The sequence below is a fragment of the Ambystoma mexicanum genome, chromosome 11 (genome assembly GCF_040938575.1).
Source record: "Ambystoma mexicanum isolate Mex_15411 chromosome 11, UKY_AmexF1_1, whole genome shotgun sequence".
Lineage (NCBI taxonomy): Eukaryota > Metazoa > Chordata > Amphibia > Caudata > Ambystomatidae > Ambystoma > Ambystoma mexicanum.
Window position 1 is genome coordinate 943,330,611 of NC_090934.1, and position 26,815 is coordinate 943,357,425.

Here is a 26,815-nt window from a genome sequence, read left to right on the forward strand (position 1 = left end):
GCCCTCGCCATATAAATTTGCTGATGGCTTGTTTTAATTCTGCAGAGTGGGAGTTTGGCATCTCAATGGGCAGTGTTTGATATAGGTATAGCACACGGGGGAGTAATGTCATTTTTATTGCATTCAGTCTTCCCACCATGAAAGGGAGAGCCTTGACCAAGCCTCTAAGTCCTTAAACAGTGCCCATAGCAAAGGGGGGACGTTGACCTCATACAGTTTGTCTAGGTCCCGAGGTATCCGTATTCCCAAGTATTTTATGTAACCTTCCTCTACCAGGATCCTTAGGTCTCTCCACTCCTCTTTGCGCCCACACGCGTCTCTGCCTATGGAGAACAAGGGGGGCTTGCCAACATTTACTTTGAAGCCTTACACCCGCCCGTACTCCTTAATGGTCTGGATTGAACTACGTTCCGAATTAGCAATATCCGTGATGTGGAGCAGTATATCATCTGCATACATGCTGAGCTTGTATTCAACACCTCCTACTCTTATGCCTGCTATGTGCTCATCCTGACGTTTCTTTTTGCCCAAAGGTTCCATAGCTAGTACAAATAGTAGGGGTGACAGTTGGCAACCCTGTCTGGTGCCTCTTTCTAGTCTGGTGACCCTGGGCTTTTTCCCATTCACCACCACCTATGCTGTGGGTTCTCCGTAAACTGCCCCTATGGCTTCAGCATCCTGTCACCGAAGCCTATCTTCCTCAATACTGCAAACAGAAATCCCCATTCTACTCGGTTAAACCGCCTTTTCGGCATCAAGCCTCATGAGCGCCTCGTCACCTGAGTCTCTGAATACATGTTCCATGAGATTTAGTGTCTTTCTTATCCCATCTGCGTGCCCTGTCTACCAGTTATGAATCGGACCTGGTCTGGGTGTATCAGTCGTGGCATTTCCGCCTCTAATCAGGTAGCCAGGATGCTTTCGAGAATCTTTCTGTCTACATTTAGCAGGGAGATGGGGAGGTAAGAGGAACAGTGCACTGGGTCTCTACCTTCTTTCGGTATCACAGCGATCAGTGCCCTGCAAAGGATGCGGGGGCAGCACCTATCTCAAGTAGGTTGTTGTATACCTTTGCCATGTGGCCTAGGAGGACACCTGAGAACCTCTTATAAAAACCTATGGTATAGCCATCTTCGCCTGGGTCCTTGCCACTGGGGGGACGGGAGATTGCATTCAGGACTACTTTTTCTATTATTGGACTCTCTAAAGTGTTCTATGTCAGCGTCCATGAGTTGCACCATGTCTAAACCCCCAAGATATGCCTCTGCCCCTCTGGCCGCTTCGGAGGACTCTGTCTTATATAGGCCCTTGTACAAGTTTGCAAGCCCTCTGCTATGTCCGCTAGCGCAGTTCTGGGGGCTCTCTATGTCTCTTCCAGGTTTGTAACCCATCTTTCTGCCCTCTGGGCTCAGAGTCTAGCTGCTAAGAGCGCATCCGCCTTGTCACCTTCCTCTTAATATTTTTGTTTAAGGTATTTCAGTTTAATCAGGGTTTCGCCCAGTTTTAATTCTTTCAATTCTGTAATTTTTTCTTGTATGTTTCCCAGCCTTCCATCCCCATTCCCACCCTCTGTATGGATCCTCGCCTCCTCATCCATTATCTCATGGCGGAGCCTGTCCTCTCTGAGCTTCCTTTCCCTCATTCTCTGCACTCCCTCTCTAATTAAGAGACCTCGCCATGTGGCCTTTCCTGCGTCCCATACTATCTTTATATCTGTTTCCCCGGTGTCGTTAATATGACAATACTCAGCAATGTATTCTGACAATTGGTCAGCAAATGCCTGGTCCTTCCAAAGATAGTCGTTGCACCTCCAGCTACTGTCTGCCCTATATATTCCCTCTATGTCCAGTGTCATATGGACCATGTCGTAATCTGTCCACCCCACTGGTCTTATTTCATAGTCCAGCCCTCTGACCCCCTGATCCCTGTTTAGTAACAGATACTCTATCCTAGTGTAGGTTAAGTGCAGGGGGAAGAAGAAGGTGTAGCCCTGCTCTCCTGGGCGGTTCGTTCTCCACACATCAAGCAAGCCTTTTGCGTCAATAGCACACCCCAGGTGTCCCATCTCAATTCCTCTGTGTGGTCGTCACCATTTTTCATAGATTTCCTAACTAGCGTATCATCTGCCCAGGAGTAAAAGTCCCCTCCAATAACACACACCTATGCTGGTATGGCTTGTATGTGGTCCAGTGCACTCTGCATAAAGCCCACTCGGCCCTGGTTGCGGACGTATAGGGACGCCAGTACTCTTTGCGCCCCCTCCAGGGTGCCTTGTACTATGAGTAGCAGCCCATCAGCCCATCCAACAATCAAATCGCTTTTCGGTCCTGCAGCCTGCATTGCTTGTTTACTATGATCCCAACCCCACCTTCTTCACAGCTCCGGAGGCTCAGTGTACCTGTCCAACACCCGCTCCCCTCAGTTTCCGCTCCTCCCCCCTCACTTGCTGTGTGTCTTGCAAGAACACCATGGCCAGGGCGGCCTCCCGAAATTCTCTTGCTATCAGGGATCTTTTCGTGGGTGAGTTCATACCTTTCACATTCAGGGTGCCTAAGACCAGACTCCTGGTGCCCTCATTGGGCCTCATTTGTAACCCTCTCACTCTCTTCCATCCTCTCTCTTTCATCTCCGTCTGCCTCCCACCACTTCATGCAGTACCATTATTGGAAAAAGTAACATCTCGAACACATAGTCACTACTTCTGAAATTGCCCCTGTAACCAAAACAAACATTAACATTCCATTGAACAAAAAGCTGCAGTCCATTAACAAGACGCCCTCTAACCTGTTGAGGGCCATTAGGAGGGGGACTGCCCACTCACCCTTTCTAGCGTGCTATCCAGTCCCTTGCCCAGCAGCCAGTAACAATGTTCAGCTCCCCCTGTCAGGGGTTGGAGGATTGTAGGGTTAGGGACATCCGTGCCAACCCCAGTGCTCGGGTTGTTTTACATGGGAACGGGCCATTCAGGCACATGTATTTCCGCCCTGTTTGCCCCTTCCGTATTCTCTGCGGGCACTGCGCGCATGGCTGCTGCCCCCTATTTTTGGCTTGACCATCCATTGGGTCCAAGTTCACCTCGGCGTACGCTGTTAAATGACTAAGTGCTTGTTCTGCTTCGTCCACTGAGGTGATGCGGTAGTCCATTGTGTCTACTTCAAATTGCAGTGAGAAAGAGTACCCCTACTTGTATCATATACCTTTCTCTGTTTGCCATTTTGTGAGGGGTCTGCAGTCTCATCTCCTCAAGAGCGTTAAGTTGAAAAGATCCTGGTATATCACAATCTTGGATCCGTTGAAGTCCAGTTCCCTCCGCTCTCGAGCTCAAGTCAGGACTTCTTTATCGCAGGAACTTGGCCATGATGGATCGTGGACATTTGCCATATGGCCTGCCTCCTCTGTGCACCCTTTCCAGTTCCACCGCTTTACCTCCTTCCACATAGAAGAGAAGGTTAACAATGGCTTGTACCTTCTCCCCCATCTGTCTCTGGGTTTCCCCCTGGTGTTGCCCCATGGTCCAGTATGCAAATATTATTTCTTCTCTCCCTGTTTTCTAGGTCGTCTATCTTCAGCGTGACCTCTTCTTCGTTATCCTGGCACAGAGCTGCATTTCAACGAGATCTGCATTGAGCTGGTTGTTCTCCAGGCCTTCTACTTTACTTTCAATGGTGGTGACCCTGGCCATGAAGTCAGCCACGTAGGCCTGTATGTTACCTCTGAGCACTTTAATCTCTCAGCCAGTATGTGCCCTCAGTCCTCTTTGGTGGAGAAACGGGACATGTCCACTTCTTTGAGCATTCTTCCTTCTGGTCTCTTTCCTGGTGTGCCCCCTGGCATTATCACTTGCCTTTCTGTTTTTCATGCCTTTGCTGCGGTGTGTGTGGTGCCACCCTCCCCCACTGCTCTTGTTCAATGGGGACATTGCCCTTGTTGTATAAGCAGGTGACTGCACTCTTGGCGGGGTCCGGACTTTGGGATTGGTCTAGTTATCACTGTGGGCTGCCTTGGTTGGGACTGTGGCTTTCTCCCTGGTGGAGTCCCTCAGTGCAGCGCCACATGGTCAGGAAGCTCTGTCATTTTTACGTCACTGCAGGGGACCCTGCTTGCTGTTAGGGGCAGGAGGGTGTTTTTTAGGGGCCTTTATACAGCGTGGGATTGAACTCACCACTGAGTCTTCACTCGAGGTGCAAGTTCCTCCTCCGCACCTTTCAGCAGGACTTGTCCGTATTACATAGTGTGGCACAGCCCTTCACCAGTTGGTCTCGGCGGGGTCCCCCTTGCGCAGGGGAGATGGCCTCAGCCTTCTTCTGTGCACCTCCAGTGATCCTGCGGACACCTGTGGGTGCCCTATCCTGCAGAGCCCTGTCGCAGTGCCACCAATTTCGGGGGTTGTGCTTGCTGTAGAGGGTGGGGGGTATCGTGCTGGGCGGCCCCTGGCTCTTTATGTTGTAGAGGCCTTTACACACAGCATGGGAGTGTACTCACCACAGGGTTGCAGATTGTGGTGTGTGCTTCTCCTCCAAAACGCTCTGCGGGGCCCTGTTCCTCGCGTTGGGTGTAGCTTGCTGGGCTTCACCTTTGTCAGGCTCAATAATGCTGCATCGCTGCCCAATGCGGTTCAGTTCTTTTTTTCCGCCTGATCTCAGCAGGAGTCTCTCTTGGGCAGGAGATGTGGTCTCCACCTTCTTCTGTGTGCCTTCAGTGGTCCCATGGGCGCTTGCAGGTGCCCTTAGCTTTTTTTGTTTTTAGGGGCCTTTATGAAGAAGCGTGGGGTCGCACTCACCGCAGAGTGTCCGCTCGAGGTGTTGGTTACCCCACCAGACTTCTCAGCGGGGCCATGTGCCACACTGTGGCTGTAGTTTGGTGGGTAGGGCTCATGTCACTTGCCAGGCTCTGTAATGCTACAGTGTTGCACAATGCGGCTCAGCTCCTTGCCAGTTTGTCTCAGTGGTGTCCCCCTCACACAGGGGATGTGGTGCCCGCCTTCCTCTGTGTGCCTTCAATGATCTTGCGGGTGCCCTGGTGTGCAGTGCTCTATCTCAACGCTGCCACTGCCGGGGGCTGCGTCTGCCGTTCAGGGGGTGTTGCAGTGTACAAGCCCTTGTTTCTTTGTATTTTTGGAAGCCTTTGCACCACTTGGGGTCACCTCCACTGCTGGGCTGCCGCTTGTGGCGTCTGCTCCTTCTCCTCTACTCCTCCTCCTCGATGCCCTGTGCTTTGCTTTGGGTGTTTCTCATCAGTTCCGGAACACTGAGACCCTCACTTGCTGCAGAGTTGTGCAGTACAGCTCAGATTTTCTCAGCCTGGTCTCTACGCAGGATCTTCTCAACCGGGGGACTTGGTGTCCGCTTTCTCTTCCATGCCTCCAGTGGACCCGCGGGCGACCTGCATGTGTCTTCGCACATAGTGTGCCCAACGCGAGATGGCCTCTCTTGTGATCTCTCGCCCGTTGGTTTTGGCTGCGCACTTTTTCACAGAATTTAGCCCGGGTTTGCCCAGTATGTCCGGCCCGCTTTTCAAGGTGGATTCAGAAGGCTGGCTAGATCGGGTAGTCTCAATATGCTCACTTATTTGCTGGCAGGGACGGGAGGCTGAGTTCAGGCAGCTATATTGTTCTGCACCCCCTGGTGACCTCCCACTTCCCTATTACTAAGATAAAACCTATTGACTTTTGCAACCTTACTGCTGTTAGTAACTTTTGACTTGATGGATGGATCTGACTGCTGGCTCCAATTTTCCAAAATATTGCTCGACCCCTCCGCCCCCCTCCACCACCCACCCATCCCGCCACCTCCACACCTCCCCAGTCTGGAAAATCTGGGACACAGAACGAAAACCAGTGGCAGATTTGTGCCATGTAGGAAACAAGTTGAGCACAAGCAAATGTAATTATTGGTGGTTTGGTGTCACTCCGATTAGTAATTTGACAGAAACGGGGCTGCCTCCAGTCCAAAAAAACATTTATCTAGTTTGCATTTTGCATTGCAGCACTGAGCCATCTTCGTATGCCCTATTTGTGACGTTCCCCAGTTTCCCGCCGAAACAGAAAAAGAAAAGCAGTGAGAATTATATTTGGTGGAGGGACAGGGTAGTGTTGACGTCAGGGAGAATGTTGGGAGGATAAAAGAGGATCAAATGCTGGGTTTGACACTTTAACGGAGTGCTAGAGAGGCCTTTTTCTGTCTGGCACTGTCATCTTACTGCAGGAATCTTGCAGGATTCCCACGGGTGAGCAGTGTGATTATCGCGGGAATCAGGGGAGTTGCTAGGTCTGGAAAAGACCCGGGGCTAAGCTGATGTCGGTACTGTTAGGACTGGGGGCTAGCTAGTCTTTTGGCTGTGGCTCCTGAGATTCTATCCGGGGCTACAACCAAAAGATCAGGGGCTATAGCCCCCTTAGCCCCCCTCTAGCAACGCCCCTGGCGGGAATTGAAGTGTCACGTAAGAAACGAGTGAAACTATATTGGGAATGGGTCAACAATGACGGAGGGGTGCACATGTAGATTGGGAGGGGAGCTGTGCTCGGGATTGTAATTTTAAGGTGCTTTCATTTTACTGCAATAATATAAATACGTTGGGTTTCCGTTGGGACCATTCCAGTGGGAAGAGATATCCATGAAATCGTTTTGGCATTACGTTTGCACAGGAAATTCTCTGGGGAAAATCTTGCAGGAATGAAAGCAGGGGGGATAAAACAAGGCGAAATACGTGCCAGTGGGCCAAAGTGTTTTATTCTGATAGGTCAAAGTGGCAAAATAATTGGTGGAGATATTATGGTCTGCAAAGCACTCATGTGACCGAAAAGGTATCTTGGCAAAAGCCATGGCCAATGGGACATGGTTATTTACTACTAAAGAGATGAAGGCCAGTGGACCACAGTCTTTTACTGTAATTGGTGCAAAGGCCGTGGCCACTGCTCATTGTTGAAGACCATAGCCAGTGGGCCTTGGTTTTTCACTCTAATTGGTGCAAAATGTCAGGGGTGGGTATTAACTACTAAAGGTGATATGGGCCAAACGGCCAGTGGGCCATGGTTTTTTATTGTGATTAGTGTAAAGTGGCGACTGACCATGGCAACAGTTATTTACTACTGCAGGTGGGGTATGGTATATCTCGGGAGGATAGCTCAGGGGCAACGCGCTCGCTTTGAAAGCAAGAGGACGCAAAGCAACAGAGGTTCAATCCCTGAGTCCACGCTAGGAAACCTCTGGGTATTAGATGCATTATAAATAACCAATTATAATTATAATATCATAACAAAACCCTTGAAATTCAGTGACAAACGTTAGTTAAGAGACAGTCATCACTTCAGATAACCTCAAATTTCATGGGTTTTGTGGTTGTGAGAAATGCATTCACCTTACTTGTCTCTTAACTAAAAATATATAAAATATATATACATATATACATACGCACACGTGTATCGTGATTACCGTTGGAGATTTGCTGCATGCCCTTCAGCTCACACACAACCAAACATTTAAATAAACCCCTGCAGAGTGCTGCTGCAGTATAATAGTTTCCGAAATATCCCCTGTCTAGGACATGAGGGCTGCATTACTAGCCATACCACGTTCCAAGGCTACTGACAGCATGAGACAGCACCAGATTCATGTAACCAACTTAGGAGGGCCGTCCATTTTGAAAATGTCTTCAACTGATACTCGGAGGATGCTATTTGGTATCACATTCGGATGAAAAAGAAGGGGGAGACATCAGATGTTTGCTGTTCAATCTGCCGTTGGTGCTACACAGAGACTTCTACACTACTCACTCTTTGACTTACTACACCAAAACTATGGCTTTTGATCAATCAATTAAACCAGGCCCTTCCATATTGAAAGCTCATCGTCTTACCATGAGGTGTCGTTAAACGCAATTTCGCCAGGTAGGTACGTTTTACCCTTGTAGTAACATGGACAGTCACACAGGGGCACGCATCTTCCAGCCTCATTCATGTAGGTCCCGCTTGTACAGGTGCACCCCTGAATCGGCTTATTCAGAGGGGGGCATGTGGCACTCGGGTCACTCATGGAGCGGCAGCTGGGCTGGCATTTGTTGACGTTGTTGCTGTACATCATTGTTTGCGGACATTCACAATCGAAGATGCCTTCTGTAGAGCAGAGGAAGGAGATGCAATTAAGAGTACATTGAGAGGGCATGTGCCTCTGTACATATGACAAGTTATAAAGCCCCATTCCTTTAAATATATTTCACTTGATATATGTATTGATTTGTTAGGCAATGCCCTCGCACTGAGAAATCACATGTACATATTATATATGGGGGATGTCCATAACCTCATTATTACAAATTGCATGCTGGGGTGCTAATAGCTATAAACAGCTTGGGAGGCGGGGTCTGAGCAGATGCGGTGAGACGTGGGTGAGAATTTCTCCTGCCGAGATCCTGATTAGATCCTGCAAGTGGCAATCTGAACAATTCAATTGTTTCAAAATACACCTCAAGGTTGGGGAAACGATCCCCCACCCAACAAACCCTTCCCCGAAGAAAATCAGAGCAGCATAACGGGGGAATCTGCCCAGGAACTGGATCCCCCCGCACCTTAAGATGACAGCTGTGGCATGCGGGAGAGCGCTGCAACGCAGCCTGTGAGGTACGCCAGGCCCACCAGTCAACAGGGCATGGCTTCCCCTTGCAGATTACTGGCTGTTTCTGCTGCAGCGCACCCTGGCCGCAACCGTAGGAGTGTTACAGCGACATGCAGCGGACCCCCGCAAGCCCGGTCCTAACGCCGGACCATCAGGGCGGACCGGAGTGCCTGAGTTGCCTAACAGAGCACCACCGCTACCGGCACCCCGCGGCTGGAGAAAAGAGGCAGGGAAGATCCTTTCCTGACACCCAGAGGCACTGGAGGCGAGGAGCGACCCGGAACCCTACCCCCACTGCCAGCGGTCTGAGACCTAACCGGAGGGACCTGCGGTCCTCACCTTTGGAAACAATGCGGTGAGTGCCTTTTTTGACTGCCGAATCACCTAGGGGCCCCATACCTGCACGGATGCCTGCAAGGCCAGTTGTGGCACTACATACCTGTGGGGGACGGCTTGGATCGGGATGTGGTGGACTCAGGTGGAACACACACCTCCCTCTTCCCCACTCCTGAACACCAGCTGCATATTGCCCACTGTGTCTGTGCTTACAGACCCGGATCACACAATTTCAAAGTTCTGCAGACATTCATTAGGAGACCTGGGGAACTGTGGCACAACCTGGCTCTGCCATATAGGACTAATGGCGCGCTTACTTGCCCAGTTAGATTGCTGAAGTCATGCAGACATACAAACTTTGAAATAAAGACAGTGAATATCCCCACACTCAGGGCCCTTGACCCTTTATTGCACCCTAAGGCACCAGTGACCCGCACAAGACACCAAGACCCCTGGAAAGGAGGACACCAGTCTGCGGATCCCTCTACCACCTGGAGGCCCCATCTACCTGGGGGCCCGCCTACTTCACATCACCACCACGCTGTGGCGGCACAAGCAGGATCACTACGCCGGCACCAGACGAAGTAGCACCTGGTAACATACCACAGGTGTTACAAAATCATCCTAACAGTGGGATAGGTCACTGAGGAAATATCCCTCACACGAATAAACCACATAATGTTGCCTACCAAGAGCAACAATAAACCAATAACTATGGAATCATTTATGGTCCAAGGTAAAAACAGCTTTCCCAGGCAAGCCGAAAGCACGGGCCAGCAATATGCCCCCGCAACTCTACTGGACCCACAAGGAAACTAGGTTCTTGCAGCTATAGCGGCCCTATGGTCGCCCCTGGAACAAAGATAGACAAGGTCAAAATCGACATACAGCTACTACAGCAAGTTGTCAGGCAGGTAGCTGTAGAGCCACGTCTGCCGAAACACTCCTGAATGAAACATCAGATTCCACCAAAGACCTAGAAAAGGGAGTCAAGGAACTTGAAAAACGGAACACTGCATTGGAATTACATGCGGAAGATGCAGAGTGCAGGTCACAAAGAAACAATATGTGGGTACTTGGTATACCAGAAAGAACTTAAGGACCAGACCCTACCTCTTACGTAGAAAACCTGCTACTTCAAGAGATGGGGACAGGCAGGCTCTTGCAAGGATTCTCTATTGAAAGAGCCCACTGATCTCTCCAAAAAAAGCCCCTTTCCCCAGCCCCCCAGGTCACACCCTTGACCATTGATTGCCAGGATCCTCAACTTTCGGGACAGGAAGTCATCCTACAATACTCTAGAGACAGGGGCAAAATAACGCAGGGGCAACACAAGGATCGCTATCTACCCGGATTATACGCCAACAGTCCAAAGGGCTAGGAACTCATTTATACCTATAAAAGCGAGATTAAGACAATTGGGACTCAAGTACATTCTCCTATATCCTGCAAGACTCAAAATCCTCTATAAAGGCAGGGTGCAATTCCCGGAAAGCCCAGAGGCCACGGCCATGTGGATGGACCACAATGAATTGTCAAATAAAAACGATGCAGACCCATGACACCCAAGATGCACAACAAGCCCCCATAACAAAGACAGGCCTCATTGGTGTGCCCACACAAAGCACAAGTTGGGAAACTGACAACTCTGAGCTCATAAGCAATACCCCACTTACCTTGAACGAGATGCACCAGTACTACCTGGCACTCTGTGCCCCTAGTCAAGTGAGAAGCACGAGCAATTGCTGCTACTAAAGTCCTCACACCATCACTGGGAGCAGAACCTGCCCACCCACTGTCGGTCTTCACCACCTGCCCAAAGTTGTTAAAGGGCTCCAGCCCGTTGCTGAACCCTATACCTAGTACACAATGGCCAGACCAAGCCTTGAGGATACAGGTTCGCCTGAACAATCCGGTGTTGTTGGGCATCAAGTTCTGGATCAGTTATTGTTGCTCAGTTCTCTGTTGTTCCCTTCCTACAAAAAAATCCATACAACATGACTCATGAGGACCCACCTGGCAGATGAGTCGGGCATTGGGATGCTGGTTTGGGGCATTTGCAATATCCATGCTAGCAATGAAACCCGAGCGAACCTCCTACAAGATCGGCAACAGGCTAACAGACACATAGCGCCTGAACTGTACCAGGAGACAAGACACCTGGGCCACGAGAGGGCCAGTGACACTTAAAGCAATGATGACCACCTTAAAAATAATGTCCTGGAGCATACAGGGCTTGGGCTCCTACCTCCAGAGAAACAGGATGAAATCCTATATGCAACACAAAAAGATATCAATAGTACTACTGCAGGAGACACATCTATTCCCAGAGGGACAAGAGGCGTTGCTGCAGGCTGGAGTGGAACGGGATATGGGGCCACCTATTCTAAATTCGCCTGAGTTTTGACAGCTCACTGTTACGCTCACCTGGTATCCACGGGGACGCACTTATGCCCTGGTTGCCGGATTCACCCCTGGACCCTTCCTGATTCCGGATGATGCCTTCTATGGCGGCCGGGCCTGAAAAAACAGGAGGACTGGACTTAGGAACAGAGTTTGTTTCCTCCCACCAGCGCCCCCCTGGACTCGATCTGATGGCCCACTCCTCACCTTGTTGTGATGTCTGGCGTGTTCTCCGTCCTGCCTTCTGCGCAGGGGTGCGTAGTTTTCTGTGGATTGAAGCAACCGAGTTGACTTCACTGGTGCTAACCCATTCAAGTGTCTTTAAGGAGGTAAATCTGGTTATAGCAGTCTTAAAATGTCCTTCCTTTCCTTTCTTGCTATTAATGTCTTTTCTTTATTTATTTCCCCCTTAGGTGCACAGAGATTCGGTGGATGCGCTGCTTGGATCAGGCTCCTGCCAGGATGATGGACGCAGGAGCGTATGATGGATGGTAGGTTAAGTGTGAAGTGCGGCGCGGTAATGTCTTTTCTTGCTAACCTGTATTCCTCTTCAGGTTGCGATGGTCTTTCTGGGCGTGTGAAGATTTCCGGAGCGGAACCGGCCAAGAAATGCCCAGCCAGGTGAGGATTTCGTGATTACTGCTGTAAATGCCATGAATAACCTGTTTTTACGTTGTCCTTCTTTCTCTCTCCCTCCAGGTGCTTCGTTCCATTGTGTGCGTGATGTCCTGATGATGCTGCCGACTGGATGGAAGACCGCGAGCAGCAGGAATCGACGGATGGATAGTTGAAGGTAAGCAGAGACTACTAATGATGTTCTTTTGTCTCCTCTGCAGGTCCGCTGTTCAAGGATCGCCGGGTTCTGGTCTCTGGACACGGTGAGCGTCACGCTGCTGGCTGCAGAATAACGCGAAGCACATTCTGTAACTTGGGTGTGGTTTATATAGCCCTCTGTAAAGTAGTCCAGGTAAAGTAGTCTGGGCTACCACACCCGAAAACACTGCACCGCATAGTCTGGTTCTTAGGAACTAGACTGTGTGGGTGCCTCCATGTTGGCTGCAGGCCTTCACAGAAAAAGTAGTTCCTCAAGACAATGTCCCAACCTGAACACGAGCCTGGCTCCAAAGGCACGAGGACTGACTCCAGGAGAGTCCATGATGATAATGCAAGGCCCTTGGGGCCCCAAGTGAACCCTGAGCCCTAACCCTACCTGGCATGTGACCATGCCAGTGGGATTTTGGGTCACGGGTCGTGCCAGCACTCCTCCCCAAGGCCCCTCCTAAGGTGATTCTCCTGCCGGGTCCAGGTTTGTCTGGAAAGTTTAGATGAAATGTTCTAACCAAACGCGGTGCATCAATGTTCTCACTAGGTTCCCACGATCTGTCTTGAGGGCCGTAACCCTTCCAATCGACTAGATAGTATAGTTTGGATCTGGTATATTTGGAATCCAGGATTTCTTTCACTTCGAATTCAGGTTCTCCATCGATCATTATGGGTTCAGGTGGTGGCTTAACTCGTGTACCGGGTTGTACTGGTTTTAGCAGTGAGACGTGGAATACTGGGTGAATTCACATGTTGGCTGGTAATGCTAGTTTAACAGCTGCTGGGTCGATGATGGCTTGAACAGAATAAGGTCCCACATAGCGAGGGCGAAAAGTCTGGGTTCCTTTTAGCGGTATGTATTTTGCAGCTAGCCAAACTCTGTCTCCTACCTGATAGTCAGGTGCCGTTTTCAGATGTTGGTCAGCAAAACTTTCTTTGCTTGTTCTTAGCTTGGATTAACTGTTCTGTTGCCTTTTTAAAGGCCTGAGTGATGTTTGCATGAAGAGTCTTTACAGCCGGCATTTCTAGACAGGGAGGGCAGCCTAGTTCGGAAGTACGTGGATGTCTGCCATAGAGGGTGTAGAAAGGTGTTTGACCAGTACTGGAATGCAATGAATTGTTGTAAGCATATTCGGCTATCCATAATAGATCTCACCAGGTTCCTAAAACTTGGTGCAGCATGCACCGTAGATTTTGTTAAAGAGTCTGGTTGGTCCTCTCTGTTTGGGAGTGATGGCTGGTGGATAGCCGGATGTCGATTTGAGTCATAGCGCAGCACTTTTTCCAGAAGTTAGATACGAATTGGCTGCCTCGATCAGAGACCAGGACAGAAGGGAATCCACGCAGTTTGATGACATTCTCCAAAAACAGCTTTGCTAGATGGGATGCATCCAGGAGGCCTTTGAAAGGGATAAAGTGTGCCATTTTAGAAAATAAGTCCACTACTACTAAAATGGTGTTGAACCCCTGGCTGGGAGGCAAATCGGTAATAAAGTCCAGAGAAAGTGTGTGCCATGGTGCCGGAGGAATTTCTAATGGTTGCAGGAGGCCAGCTGGTTTTTGTTTCAATGACTTGTTTTGTGCACACACCCCACATGACTGAGCGTATTCGATGACATCTCGACGCCAAGTGGGCCACCAATAATTGCATTTAACTTTGGCTAGGGTCTTGGCAATCCCGGGATGACCTTCCATCAAAGAATCGTTATAGTCCGAAATGATTTGTTGTTGTAGCTCTGTTTTAAGAACGTACAGGCGTTCATCAAGGTATGGAAGCTGATTTTTAATGGTGTATTGTTTTCCTCTAGTATGCCATTCCAGTAATTCGCTCAGGGTTGTTTCACGTTGGATCACGTTTCTAAGCTCAGTTTGTGTTAAAGCTGTGGTGAGGCCTAATAGCTTGTCATCAGGTATAATGGCTACTGGATTTGGGGTTGCATATTCTTTTTCATCGATGCCCATGCGAGATAGTGCGACAGCTTTCCTGTTTCTTACGCCTGGTAGATAAGTGATTACGTAGTCATACTCTGTGAAAAAAAGGGCCCATCGTAATTGGCGCGAGGATTGTGCTTTTGCCGTTTTTAAATATTGTAGGTTCCGATGATCTTTGATTACAGTGGGCCTCATTACGACCCAGGCGTTAAGGGTTAACGCCGTCGTTAACCCTTAACGCCTATTCTGATTTTAACGGCTGCTCTTAGAAGCCGTTAAAATCCATGGCGCTAACCTGCCATGATGCTAATTACGCCACCGTAATTTACGGTGGCGTAATTAGCGCCTTCCCCACTCCCATTATGCCCTATGGGGCAAAAATGGGAATGGGGAAGGGAAAATGGGAAATGGGGATTTACCGTCCCACTCACCTTGGAATGGGGCGGTAAATCCGCCATCCACCATGGTGTAAACGTAGTTTACATCATGGTGGTAAAGTTGGCGCAATTAGCGCCTGGGTCGTAATGACCCCCAGTGACTGTATGCCTGGCCCCCAAAAGGTAATGTCGCCATGCCTTGAAGGCGGATTTTATAGCAAGCAGTTCCCTATCGGTGATAGCATAATTGAGTTCAGGGGGTGTGAATTTTCACAACCAGAAGGCCACAGGGTTTCATTGGCCAGTTTCAGGGTCTTTCTGATAAAGAACCGCCCCCATAGCCATGCTGGAAGCATCAATTTCCACAATGTAAGGAAGATCCGGACGAGGATGTCGTAAAACCGGGACTGATGTGAACCTTTCCTTAAGTTCTTGGAAGGCCTTTTCGACGTTTTCTGTCCACATTAATTTTTTTATTGTTTTTTCGTAGAAGTAATGTGATCAGATGCACAATCTGAGAGAAGTCTGGAATGAACCGACGGTAGAAGTTTGCAAAGCCCAGCATGCTCTGGACCCCTTTTAACGAGGTTGGAGAGGGCAATTTAAGAATGGCATCCTCCTTGTGTACATCCATTTGAATTCCCTTCGGAGTAAGAACATAGCCAAGAAATTCTACTTCGGTTACGTGGAAAAAACATTTTTCAAGTTTTGCACATAGTCGATGTTGGCGCAGTTTGGCAAGGACAGCGCGGACATGCTTGACATGGTCTTGTCCCGAGGTTGAATACACTAGGATGTCATCTATGTAGACCAGGGCGCAAACATCGATCAATTCCCTTAGGACGTTGTTCATAAAGTATTGGAACACCGAGAGGGCATTACAAAGCCCGAACGGCATTACCTGGTACTCAAACAACCCATATTTGGTACGAAAGGCCGTTTTCCATTCATCTCCTTCTTTTAACTCGGACCAGGTGGTACGCTCCTCTGAGGTCTAACTTAGTATAAATCTGGGCATCTTTGACTTGATCCAGCATCTTGGGAATAAGTGGCAGGGGATAACGGTTTTTCACGGTGATCTGGTTCAAGGCGCGATAGTCAATACAGGTTCTCAAGTCCCTTTCCTTCTTTGACACGAAGAATAGGGGACTGGCTGCCGGTGATTTAGATCGGCAAATGAACCCTTTTGCCAAGTACTGGTCCAGATAGGATTTTAGATGCTGGTTTTCTGTTCTGTGAGCGCATAGATTCTGCCACAAGGGATCTGTGCACCAGGTATGAGGTCAATCTGACAATCATAGGACTTATGCGGCGGTAGTGAATTTGCTTGTTCCTTCTGGAACACATCCTGGAAATCTTGATATTCTTCAGGGAGAGTACTAGTTGCGCCGAGTGTAGCTATACCGATTCTAGGACTCGTAGGAACCTTGAAACTGGATTTGTTTTCTTGAGAATAACAGGTGGAAGCGCAATCATGAGTAAAAGCCAATTGTCTTGCACGTCAATCTATTCGAGGGTTATGAGCAACTAACCATGGCATCCCTAATATTAGCTGAAACTGAGGTGCCTTGATGAGATCAAAGGAAATTGATTCCCGGTGTCCATCCTGGCACAGCAGGGTTATTCCTGCTGTACATAGGGTTACTGGTCCGGAAGCAATTTCAGTCCCATCTGTCAACTCTGGCGACTTGTATAGTATTCAATAATTGAGTTCACTAACCTGGGCAACTGCGGTTCACAATCGAAGGCAACAGGCAGATATCGGAAAATCTCCCGTGGATGCCCCGCTCCCTCTCTCCCTGCAGGTAATGTCAGTGAGGAGGGAAGCGGAACCCCCAGGGAAACCCTCCTGGGGAAGAAAAACCCTGGGTAGCCGGAACTCTTCGGAAGGAAGTGTCGAGTCGGAAAGGATTCCTCAAATCGGTCTGTAACACAGGGAGGGTCGATGACCTTTCATGTATCAAGGCTTAAGTTCTTAGTGAGGAAAGAGTGTTCTGGGGTGCTTCCGGGAATCTGAAGAATCCGTTCGCTCTTATCAGAACGGAGGAATGCTGCTAGAAGAACCTCTCTATCCGAGAGATCGGTGGAGATGAATAACGAGCGAGGGAGGAGTGGAGCGTCAGTAAAGGCAGTAGCGGCGCATCTGCTGGTGGCTCTTCCTTACTTATCTGGGGTTATGTGAGCCGTCACGTGCGTTGTCACGTGATCCGATGTGAGTGAATCCGTCGTACGCGAAACAACTAGACCGTTGCTTTCTGAAGCAGGGACTGTCGCTTTGGGAAGAGATAGAATAGCGCTGTGTGCGGCTCTTCCTATCCTCCTGCTTTGCCACCACGACCAACGTTGATAGTGTGTAACACCATCCACCATGGTTACCTTTTCTGTGTTCTGCTTAAAACTTAAGGGAAGCCCCATCTGGGCGTCCAGATCTCGATCAATATAATTCCCAACTGCTCCGCTGTCAATGTAAGCTTCAACAGTATTCATCCTTGATGGTTGTTGGTGATTTATTAGGATCACTGGTATTGCAAAATGTGAGGTCGGTGGCTCATTCTTCTCACTCGACAAACTGACCTCTACTTTTGTCGAGCTAGGTTGTTTTCCGACTCCTTACTCTCATCCTTTTCTGTAGCTCCCACAATTCGCTTGGGGGGTTTTATCAGACAGTCTTTTAGGAAGTGACCCGATTGTGTGCAGTACAAACATAACTGCTGTTGCCGTCTCTTGTCTCTTTCAGCTTTTGTTAACGGTGGTCGCATGCCTCCGATTTGCATTGGCTCTGTGGTATTCTCTGACATGCGTGGAGTAGCGTCCTTGGTTCGTAGATACACAGCTCGTGTGTCCAATCTGGACCGATCTGCATTCCGATCTTGTAGTCGGTGATCTAGTTGTACCACCAGGTTGATAAATTCACTACAGTCTCTAGGTGGATCAACCACCTGAGCCAAGACGTCCTTCAACTCCCCTCGAAGGCCACGGTGAAACAATGTGGTTCTCTTGTCTTCAGTCCACCTGGTTTTGGCCACTAACCTATTAAAGGTTGCTATGTATGTTAGTAAGTCCTGATTCCCCTGAGGGAGTAATAAGAGTTTGTTGTCTACAGCTTGTTCATGGGTGGGCCGAGCAAAGAGCTTTTCCATTTCCCTTTGGAAGCCCCCAAAGTCACGTAGTAACGGACCATCATAGCTTACAAGCGGCACTGACCAGTCTGCTGCACTACCACTCAGATATGACAAAATAAATGCTACTTGTGCCTGATCGTTAGGGAATGCGCCCGGTCTGCAGAGGAAGTGAATACCACATTGATTAATAATTGCAGCATACTTCCTTGGGCCACCTGAAAACCTTTCTGCTCCAGGTAAAGTGATTTGTACTGGAGCGGCAGACAACGTGGTTGCCTGTGCCGGTGGATTAGTCCCGGGTAATGGAGCTTGTCCGGCCTGTGATTGCAGTAATTGCCTGCTGATTTTTTAGGTGCGATCCTTGGTGACGACAAGATCCCTTCGCAGGGTATTAGTCTCTTGCCTAGCCGAATGCACTTCGGCGCGTAATTGTCCTAATAATTGAGCCAGTTGTTCCATTTCTGAAGTCTCCATGGCGCCCAGGTGGATAATGTTATGAGGCTTCGCATTCTGTTACGCTCACCTGGTATCCACGGGGACGCCCTTATGCCCTGGTTGCCAGATTCACCCCTGGACCCTTCCCGATTCCAGATGATGCCTTCTATGGCGGTCGGGCCTGAAAACACAGGAGGACTGGATTTAGGAACAGAGTTTGTTTCCTCCCACCAGCCTCCCCCCCCCCACCCGGACTCGATCTGATGGCCCACTCCTCACCTTTTTGTGATGTCTGGCGTTCTCTCCATCCTGCCTTCTGTGCAGGAGTGTGTCGTTTTCTGTGGGTTGAATCGACCGAGTTAACTTCACTGGTGCTAACCCATTCAAGTGTCTTTAAGGAGGTAAATCTGGTTATAGCAGTCTTAAAATATCCTTGCTTTCCTTTCTTGCTATTAATGTCTTTTCTTTATTTATCTCCCCCTTAGGTGCACAGAGATTCGGTGGATGCGCTGCTTGGATCAGGCTCCTGCCAGGATGATGGACGCAGGAGCGTAAAATGGAAGGTAGGTTTAGCGCGAAGTGCGACGCAGTAATCTCTTTTCTTGCTAACCTGTATTCCTTATTCCTTTTCAGGTTGCGATGGTCTTTCTGGGCGTGTGAAGATTTCCGGAGCGGAACCGGCCAAGAAATGCCCAGCCAGGTGAGGATTTCGTGATTACTGCTGTAAATGCCGTGAGTACCTGTTTTAATGTTGTCCTTCTTTCTCTCTCCCTCCAGGTGCTTTGTTCCGGTGCATGCGTAATGTCCAGATGATGCTGCCAACTGGATGGAAGACCGCGAGCAGCAGGAATCGACGGATGGAAAGTTGCAGGTAAGCCGAGACTACTAATGATGTTCTTTTGTCTCCTCTGCAGGTCCGCTGTTCAAGGATCGCCGGGTGCTGGTCTCTGGACACGGTGAGCGTCACACTGCTGGCTGCAGAATAACGCGAAGCACATTCTGTAACTTGGGTGTGGTTTATATAGCCCTCTGTAAAGTAGTCCAGGTAAAGTAGTCCAGGCTACCACACCCGAAAACACTGCACCGCACAGTCTGGTTCTTAGGAACTAGACTGTGTGGGTGCCTCCATGTTGGCTGCAGGTCTTCACAGAAAAAGTAGTTCGTCAAGACAATGTCCCAACCTGAACATGAGCCTGGCGCCGAAGATGATAATGTAAGGCCCTTGGGGCCCCAGGTGAACCCTGAGCCCTAAACCTACCTGGCATGTGACCATGCCAGTGGGGTTTTGGGTCACGGGTCATGGCACTCACTGCCCTTTCAACTGTTGGAAGTAGTCAGGGATAAAGAGGGGAGATATCTAATCGCCAAAGGATACCTTTAACACAGGGAAATGTGTATAATCAACTCATACTTCCCAAACCACAAAATACCAGCGCACATGCACATTCTAAGCAAGGTTGTAGCAGCCAGAAGCGAGGGCTTCATTTTATAGGGCAGGGATTTGAACAGTGTTAGTTTGTTTGTTTGTTTTATTATTTATATAGCGCACCAGACCCAGGGGTAGTCGGGCGCGAAGGCATGATGAGGATTGTTCAGCTTAAGTTACAGGATCGACAGGATTATATACAGTACAGCCATAGTTACAGTGCTGTATACAGGCACAAACGTGGTGAAGGAAACAAAAACAGGGTACATACAGTTTGTAGAGGGAATGCATAAAAAGGCAGAACATATATACAGTGGATCCCTGAGAGGCTGGTGCGGTCTGGTCAGACGTCATGTTCCTTTAACCAATGAATAAGGTTGGATCTAATTTATAAATAGGGGAGATCTTCCCTTAAGGCAGGGGGAAGTGAGTTCCAGTGTTGAGCTGCTTTGACAGGAAAACTACTCCTAAATCTGGGAACTAGCAAGAGGGTGGAATTGGCTTTCCTTAAGGGGCGTATGGCTGTTTGTCTGGTGAATCTGTCTATTAGGTATTGGGGGGCTGCGTGGTTGAGGCATTTGTGTGTCAGAGATGCAGTTTTAAGGAGTATTTTGTCTTTAGTGGAAAGCCAGTTGACGGATCTCCTGAGGTCTGATATATGGGTGTTTTTAGGAAGACTAAGGGCAGCTCTCAGTGCATTGTTTTGAAGGGTCTGAATTTTGGAAGTAATGCAGTTATTGCTTTTCATATATAGAGCATTACAATAGTCTAGTTTAGACAGAACTAGTGCTCTAGCTAGGGTGACGCAATTTTTGGGGGAAAGGAAGGGTTTGGCTGCTCTAATTAACTTGCAGGTATAGGAGGTGGCTGAGGCCATAGCATTGACTTGTTTGCCAAAGGTAAGCGTGGAATCTAAGTAAAAGCCGAGGTTTTTGACTACTTTGGCCAGAGTTATGTTGTTAGTGTCAATTATGAAGGAGGCATAGTTGGGACCAAGTTTTTTTAATGTTGGACGGTAAGCCTAGGATGAGAAGTTCTGTTTTGCCATCATTCAGGCATAGTCCATGAGAGGCCATCCATGCCTGGATGATGAGGTAAACTCTGTTCACAAAGGCCAAATCCTTGTCATAATCACCCGTCAATGGGATGAGGATCTGTGTATCATCTGCGTAAATATTGTAGGTGATACCTAGACCATCTAGATAATCGAAAAGGGGCTTTGTGAAGATGTTGTACTGAGTCGGATATACACATGAGCCTTGGGGTACGCCACATGTGATGGGTACAGGGTCTGCAGCTGCTAGGGGAGAGAAAACCCTAAAAGTCCTGTTATTGAGGAAGAACTGGATCCAAGCAACTGCCTCTTGGGAGAAGCGGGCTGCGGTGACCAGATGGTCGCAGAGTATTGAGTGGTCTACCAGATCGAATGCGGCAGAGAGGTCAAGGAGTAGCAGGAGTGACGTCTTGCCTTTGTCCCTAAGTGTGTCAATTTGTGCCTTGAGGTCTAGGAGTGCAGTCTCAGTACCATGTTGTGGTCTGAAGCTGGACTGACGAATTCCAAGGAGTTGGTTAAGTTCCAGATGATGCTGAATTTGTAGGTATGCCACTTTATCCAGGATTTTAAGTAGGAAGGGCACAGTAGTTATGGGTCAATAATTAGTTGGGATGGCTGGGTCCAACGTTTGTTTTTTAAGGAGGGGAAGGACCCACGAGTGTTTTAAGTTGCTGGGTATGGTGCCAGATGAGAATGAGGCGTTTATGAGTTTAGTGATGAAAGGTGAGAGTTCACGGGCTGCGTCTTTTATGAGTTGGGCAGGGCACAGGTCACCCTGGCAATTGGACGGTTTGAGGGTGAGGATGACTTTCTCAACTTCTTTAATAGAAACGTTGCTGAAATGGAAGCTAGGGGTGTCTGGTCTGTGTGGAGTTGGGGTAGGTTGTGGGGTGGGTGGAGTGTTCGTAGCAGTCTTAGGGGTGGTACCTTTGATATCGGTTTTGGGAGCAGTGATAGTACTTTTTTTATTATTAATCTTTGCCTGGAGCATAGTAATCTTGTTGGCCAGGGCCAGGGCCTCTTGTATACTTGTGCACCAGTTCTTATCTTTGTGGCATAAGTCAGGTGTTTGGATGGGGGATTCTGCTTCTTTCAGGATAGAGAACAATTCTTTGGTGATAGATTTAGCTTGAGAGATCTGGGAATTGTAGGACGTTTGTAGGACGTTTGTTTATATAGAGGGTGGCTTCTGAGGGGTCTGATCTCCAGATTTTTTCACTCAGTCGTTTCATTTGTCTGATGTCAATTATGTTCCGCAATCCAATCAAGGGTCCTACCTTTGATGTGCGTGGGTTCTGTAATCTTTTGGGAGAAACCTAGTTCCTCAAGAGTGTTGTCAATCTGTAGGGCATTGGTGTCTCATGAGTCATTAAATCCAAGGTTGATGAGGCATTGAGTGGAATGTTTTAGGTTATTGGATAGTAGGTTCATGAGGTCTTCCTCAAAGGAACCTAAGGGGCCTGGTGGTCGGTAAATCAGGTGGATGGTGATAGTTTGGTTATTGGCTATGGTGAGTTTGGTTGTTAAGGTTTCACAGGAGTTAGAGTTAGTTGGGTCAGATAGTCTTAACGTTAAAGTTATTTTTAACGATTTTAGCAAGGCCGCCACCTCTAGAGGTGGTACGATCCAGTCGTATAAAAGAATAATTGTCTGGGATGGCTAACATGATAGCTGGACCTGCTGCAGGGTGGAGCCAGGATTCAGTAATGGCTAGGAAATCTAAGTTTTCATTTTGGATTATGTCCGCTATGTCTGTGGCATGGGCTAATATGGAGCGGGCGTTTATTAAGGCACCTTTTATGCCAGGAGGTGTAGGTGAGGCAGGGGGCGGCTGCTCTATTTGTTGGCTGTTTGGGGAGGTGGTGGAATCTCTAAGAAGACGGCAATTAAGTTGTAGAGGATGTTGGACATGATTTTCTATGTGGGGTGGAATCTTGGAAGTGGACCGGGTGTGGATGGTGGAAGGCTGAGAGTTGGTTAAGGGATTGTAGATTCTGGGGAGTCTAGTGCAAAGTTTAAGGTTCCGCTGTTGGAGACTACAAGGTGTGGTAGTCATGGTAGCACGTACTTGAGGTGGTGTTTGTGGTGCATTAGCATGAGCTAGTTGGTTCTGTGGCTGGGACATGTTAGGCATGTGAAGGGTGATCAAATTCAGGATGCTTCTAAGTAGAACCGTGTAGAATAGTGGCAGGTACATAGTATGCTGGGATGCTGTGAATTATGGCTAAACTGGGCAAGTCATGTCAGTCTAGGCAGGTTGGCAGATACGGCAAGTTCTGAAAAATGTATATATTGTAGTCTGACAGTAGCTTAGCTATTTTGCTATGGGCAATAATACGTTCGCAATGGCTAATTACTAGTGTACATTTACAGGAGCTAATGGAAATATACAGGCCATCTAGATACGATTTTGCAGATACAAACAGGGAAGGCAAACAGTGGCTGATAAGAAAATGCACAGGCCACCTAAGTGCGAATTAGCACATGCAGGCAAAATTGGTAGGCAATGGCTGATAAGAGAATGCATAGGCCAACTAAATGCGAATTTTCACATACAGGCAAAAATGGTAAGCAATGCCTGATAAGGAAATGCACAGCAAAATAGCGAACAAGGGCTAGTGGGGAAATGCACAGGCCAACTAGATACAGTTTTGCACATACAAGCAGGAATGGTTGAACGGTGGCAGGTTGCTAATAGGGATAAGAGGTTAAGCTGGGAACTACTTAGGTGTAGGTGCGTGAGAGTATATTTGGAGCAAGTAGACCATAGCTGGCACAGTTGGAGTGTGGTTTACAAGTGTATGCAATGGTCGGTGAGCAGGGGTACAGTGGTTCTATATTACAATTTTGTACGATGCTGCTCGTGGAGGGGTAAGGTACGTGGGATACTGGCATCAAAGAAAATGAGAGCGCTGGGAAGTGTAATCGAGAAGGCACATTCAACAATGAGGCATTAACATTTTAGCAGGAAGTTAGGCGGCGATGGATGCAGTTGCTGCAAACGAGGAGTGGCGCTGTGGTATCAGCGTATCGAGTCAGTCGCCTGGGCCGGGCAAAGTCATTAGAGTTAGATAAAATGTGAAATGGCAATAGTGATGCCTCGAAGATAAAAGTTGCAAATTTACCTTGGCATTAAGTGGATCCAGAGGGGCTGGCAGACGGCAGACCTGGCATGAACAGGCAGGGAACAGGCAATAGCCTTGTTTCAGTAGAGCCTTGCTGAGGGAGTGCCGGCTTCGCCTGCCGGCGTCCTATTGGACCATAAAATTGGCGCAGGAGCCAATCGGTTCTCGGCGACGTCAGCTGCGGCTGGTTTGGCAGTGGGGAGTCGGACTTCAGTGGCGGACGGCCATCTTGAAGTGTGTTGGTGCCTCGTGGTACTCAATGGTGGGGAAGGGCACAGGGGATGCCACTACCAACAGGATGGTGCTGTGATGAGGGTTACTTCATTTAATCCTCTGGGTGCTTCTTTCGCAGTAAAGCGGAGGCGTGTGCAGTTAAAGTTGTAATTAATACGCAGCGCCTGCACTGCTTACCGCATTATGTGGCCTGAGCATAAAGGCTTCCATCTGGATTCCTGCTGCTCCTGCAGGGTCGGGTGCAGCTGAGCAGAGCTCCTGCTCCATGGGCTGGAGGGGGAAATGAATCCCAGGCAGGGAACAGGCGATGGCCTTGTTTCAGTAGGGCCTTGCTGAAACCCTTGTTAGAAACCCTATGATAGACAGATCAACTCCACCAAATGCCGGCTCCTCCACGGCTTCAATAGTCTTGAACGAGATGCTAACAGCTCTTGACCTGATAGACCTATGGAGGGAGATACACACTGACAGTAGCGGTTACTCCTGCCCCCCACCACAAACTGCACACACGGATTGATTACTTTTTTACAGGATCAGTACAGTACACCTTGCAGAACTCACCAGAGCAGAATATCGTAGCACAATGTCAGACCACTCACCGATAGTAAATTAGCAGTGCGTGGAATATCCTAGACCACCTATCCCGATGTGGCACCTCCCTACTGGGACACTAACTGACAAAGCCTTTAGGAAGGCACTATCAGACGCTCTACTTAATTTTCTTGAACATAATGTTGGAAGCGTGAGCAGTTGGGGCACCATTTGGGAAACCCTCAAAGTGGTGACCAGAGTTGAGGTCATAACCAGTGCAGGGGGCATATGCCAGACACTGCGGAGCTCCTAGAGTCCACGGAAGAGGAAATAAAAATGCTAGAATCCCAACACCCAGGCCAGTGCTCGGGCAGAAGGGGATAGGCTTGGGAAAATACTGGCATGGCTCTGCAAACGGAAACACCTCAAACCACAATGCTCTATGACGCGTGCAGGGCCCCATGGAGATCCCAACTAATGATTGACGAAACCTTTACCTCTTTTTATACATAATTGTACCAACCCGATAACCCAGTCCCCCAAAAAGATTTGGATGAGGTGTTCTCCCAGATCATCTCCCAAGACTTTCTGACAGCCAACGAGATTCCTTGGATCTGCTCATTACTGTTGAAGAGCTAAGTGAAGCCATAGCCTCCTTACCCACCTGTAAAACCCCAGGAACAGATGTACTCCCATCAGAATTTTACAGGGCGTACAACACCACTCTGACCCCAGTGCTCCAGAAAGTATTTGCAGATGCCTACGACATTAGATCACTACTGGCGGGCATGAGGGAAACTCTAGTGATACCCATCCCCAAACCCTGTAAACTACTGGACAGATCTGACTCATACAGACCTCTAGCCATGCTAAACTGTGACATAAAGATACACACAACAGTACTATCAAAACGCCTTCGTAGAGTTATCACAACATTAGTGCACGCAGATCAGACAGGGCTCATAGCCGGACGCTGCACGGCCCTGAACCTCCGAAGACTCCAGCATATTATTGACCAAACACACACCTTCAAGGAACAATATGTGGTGGCATCTTTAGATGCCACTAAGGCCTTCGACTCGGTCTACTGGGGGTGGCTGCTTACATTCTTACAGAACTTTGGGCTAGGCCGAGAATTCATCCACTGGGTTAAACTCCTTTACACTTCCCCGGTGGCATGACTGAAATCAGGTAAACAAATATCTGGAGCATAGACCATACAGAGGAGCACCCATCAGGGCTCCCTGCTCTCAACCATGTTGTATGTATTGGCCATGTAACCCATTGCGGTGTTACTACGACAGGAATACCTGGCAGCAGGCATCCGGATAGTCGACTCCCAATACTTAGTATCGCTCTACCTGGACAATGCCCTACTCTACTTTTGTGACGCCTAGAAATAATCTCCCCATAATTCTGGAGGTACTAGACAGATTCACAGAACTAGCAGGGATGTCATTCAATAGACAGAAATCCTGCCTTTTCCCCCTGGCTGGTCTCCGAGAGGTGGACAAGAACACTTTGCCTGCTTTGGGACTTCCCAGGGAAACAAAATTGTTCAAGTACCTGGGCATCCAGATTGCACACGCACCTAGAGAAACACACAACTTCAACACACTCTGAGTGATGGGGAGCCTTGAGAAATCCATTCCCTTCTGGTCCAGACTGCCACTGTCAACTACGGGCAGAATCGCCATTGTTAAAATTATTGTACTCCCGAGATTCCTATACAATTTCACAAACGTTCACCACTATATGGGGGCAGCTTTCTTTCGTCGGCTCGACTCAGTGATCAGAGACTTCATATGGGGAACAGGTCACCACAAACTAGCTCTCAATGTACTGCAACTACCTTACAAGGACGGAGGGGCACAGTTGCCTAATCTCAAACTTTACCACCTGGCTGCCCAACTAAGCTTTGTTACAAAATGGCTTGCAGACCCACCCACATCAGAATCGAGACCATTGCAAAAACTGGTGGACCAAGCAAGGCTCAATGAAACCCTATGGCTCCCGGCAAGCTGTGCGAACACATCCCCATTGCCGGTGAGACTAGGTAAGCAGATCTGGTGTAGGACAATGAAACTACTCAAAATACATAACCCATATTCACCTAATGTACTGATAATTACTGATGTGTGTAAAACCAGGACAGACTTGGGAACTGCTAGGCGTTTGGAGGAGTAGGAAGGTCTATACATGGGGAGACGATGGTCAATTTAGGGATATAGACAACTTAACACAACAATTGGGCCTACCCAAAGGTCAATTTCTCCAATATATGAAAGTAAAGGGAGTCGCACAACGTAAATGGGGAGGATAGCCAGCTGAACCAAAAGAAACCGGACCACTAGCCTTGATGTACACACTAGCAGATGGCTGGAGACCTGTGACCACACTATGTAGTCT

The 26,815-nt window shown here is 48.6% G+C and overlaps 1 protein-coding gene across 1 annotated transcript in view; it reads right to left on the bottom strand.

Moving 5' to 3' along the window:
- The window catches only part of LOC138505078 (mucin-5B-like), a 2,064,041-nt gene that overhangs the window by 1,648,007 nt on the left and 389,219 nt on the right, over positions 1-26,815 (bottom strand). Inside the window, exon 13 of the mRNA XM_069625397.1 lies at positions 7,855-8,110. Coding sequence (XP_069481498.1) covers positions 7,855-8,110 — 256 coding nt within the window. The remainder of the gene's footprint in view (positions 1-7,854; positions 8,111-26,815) is intronic.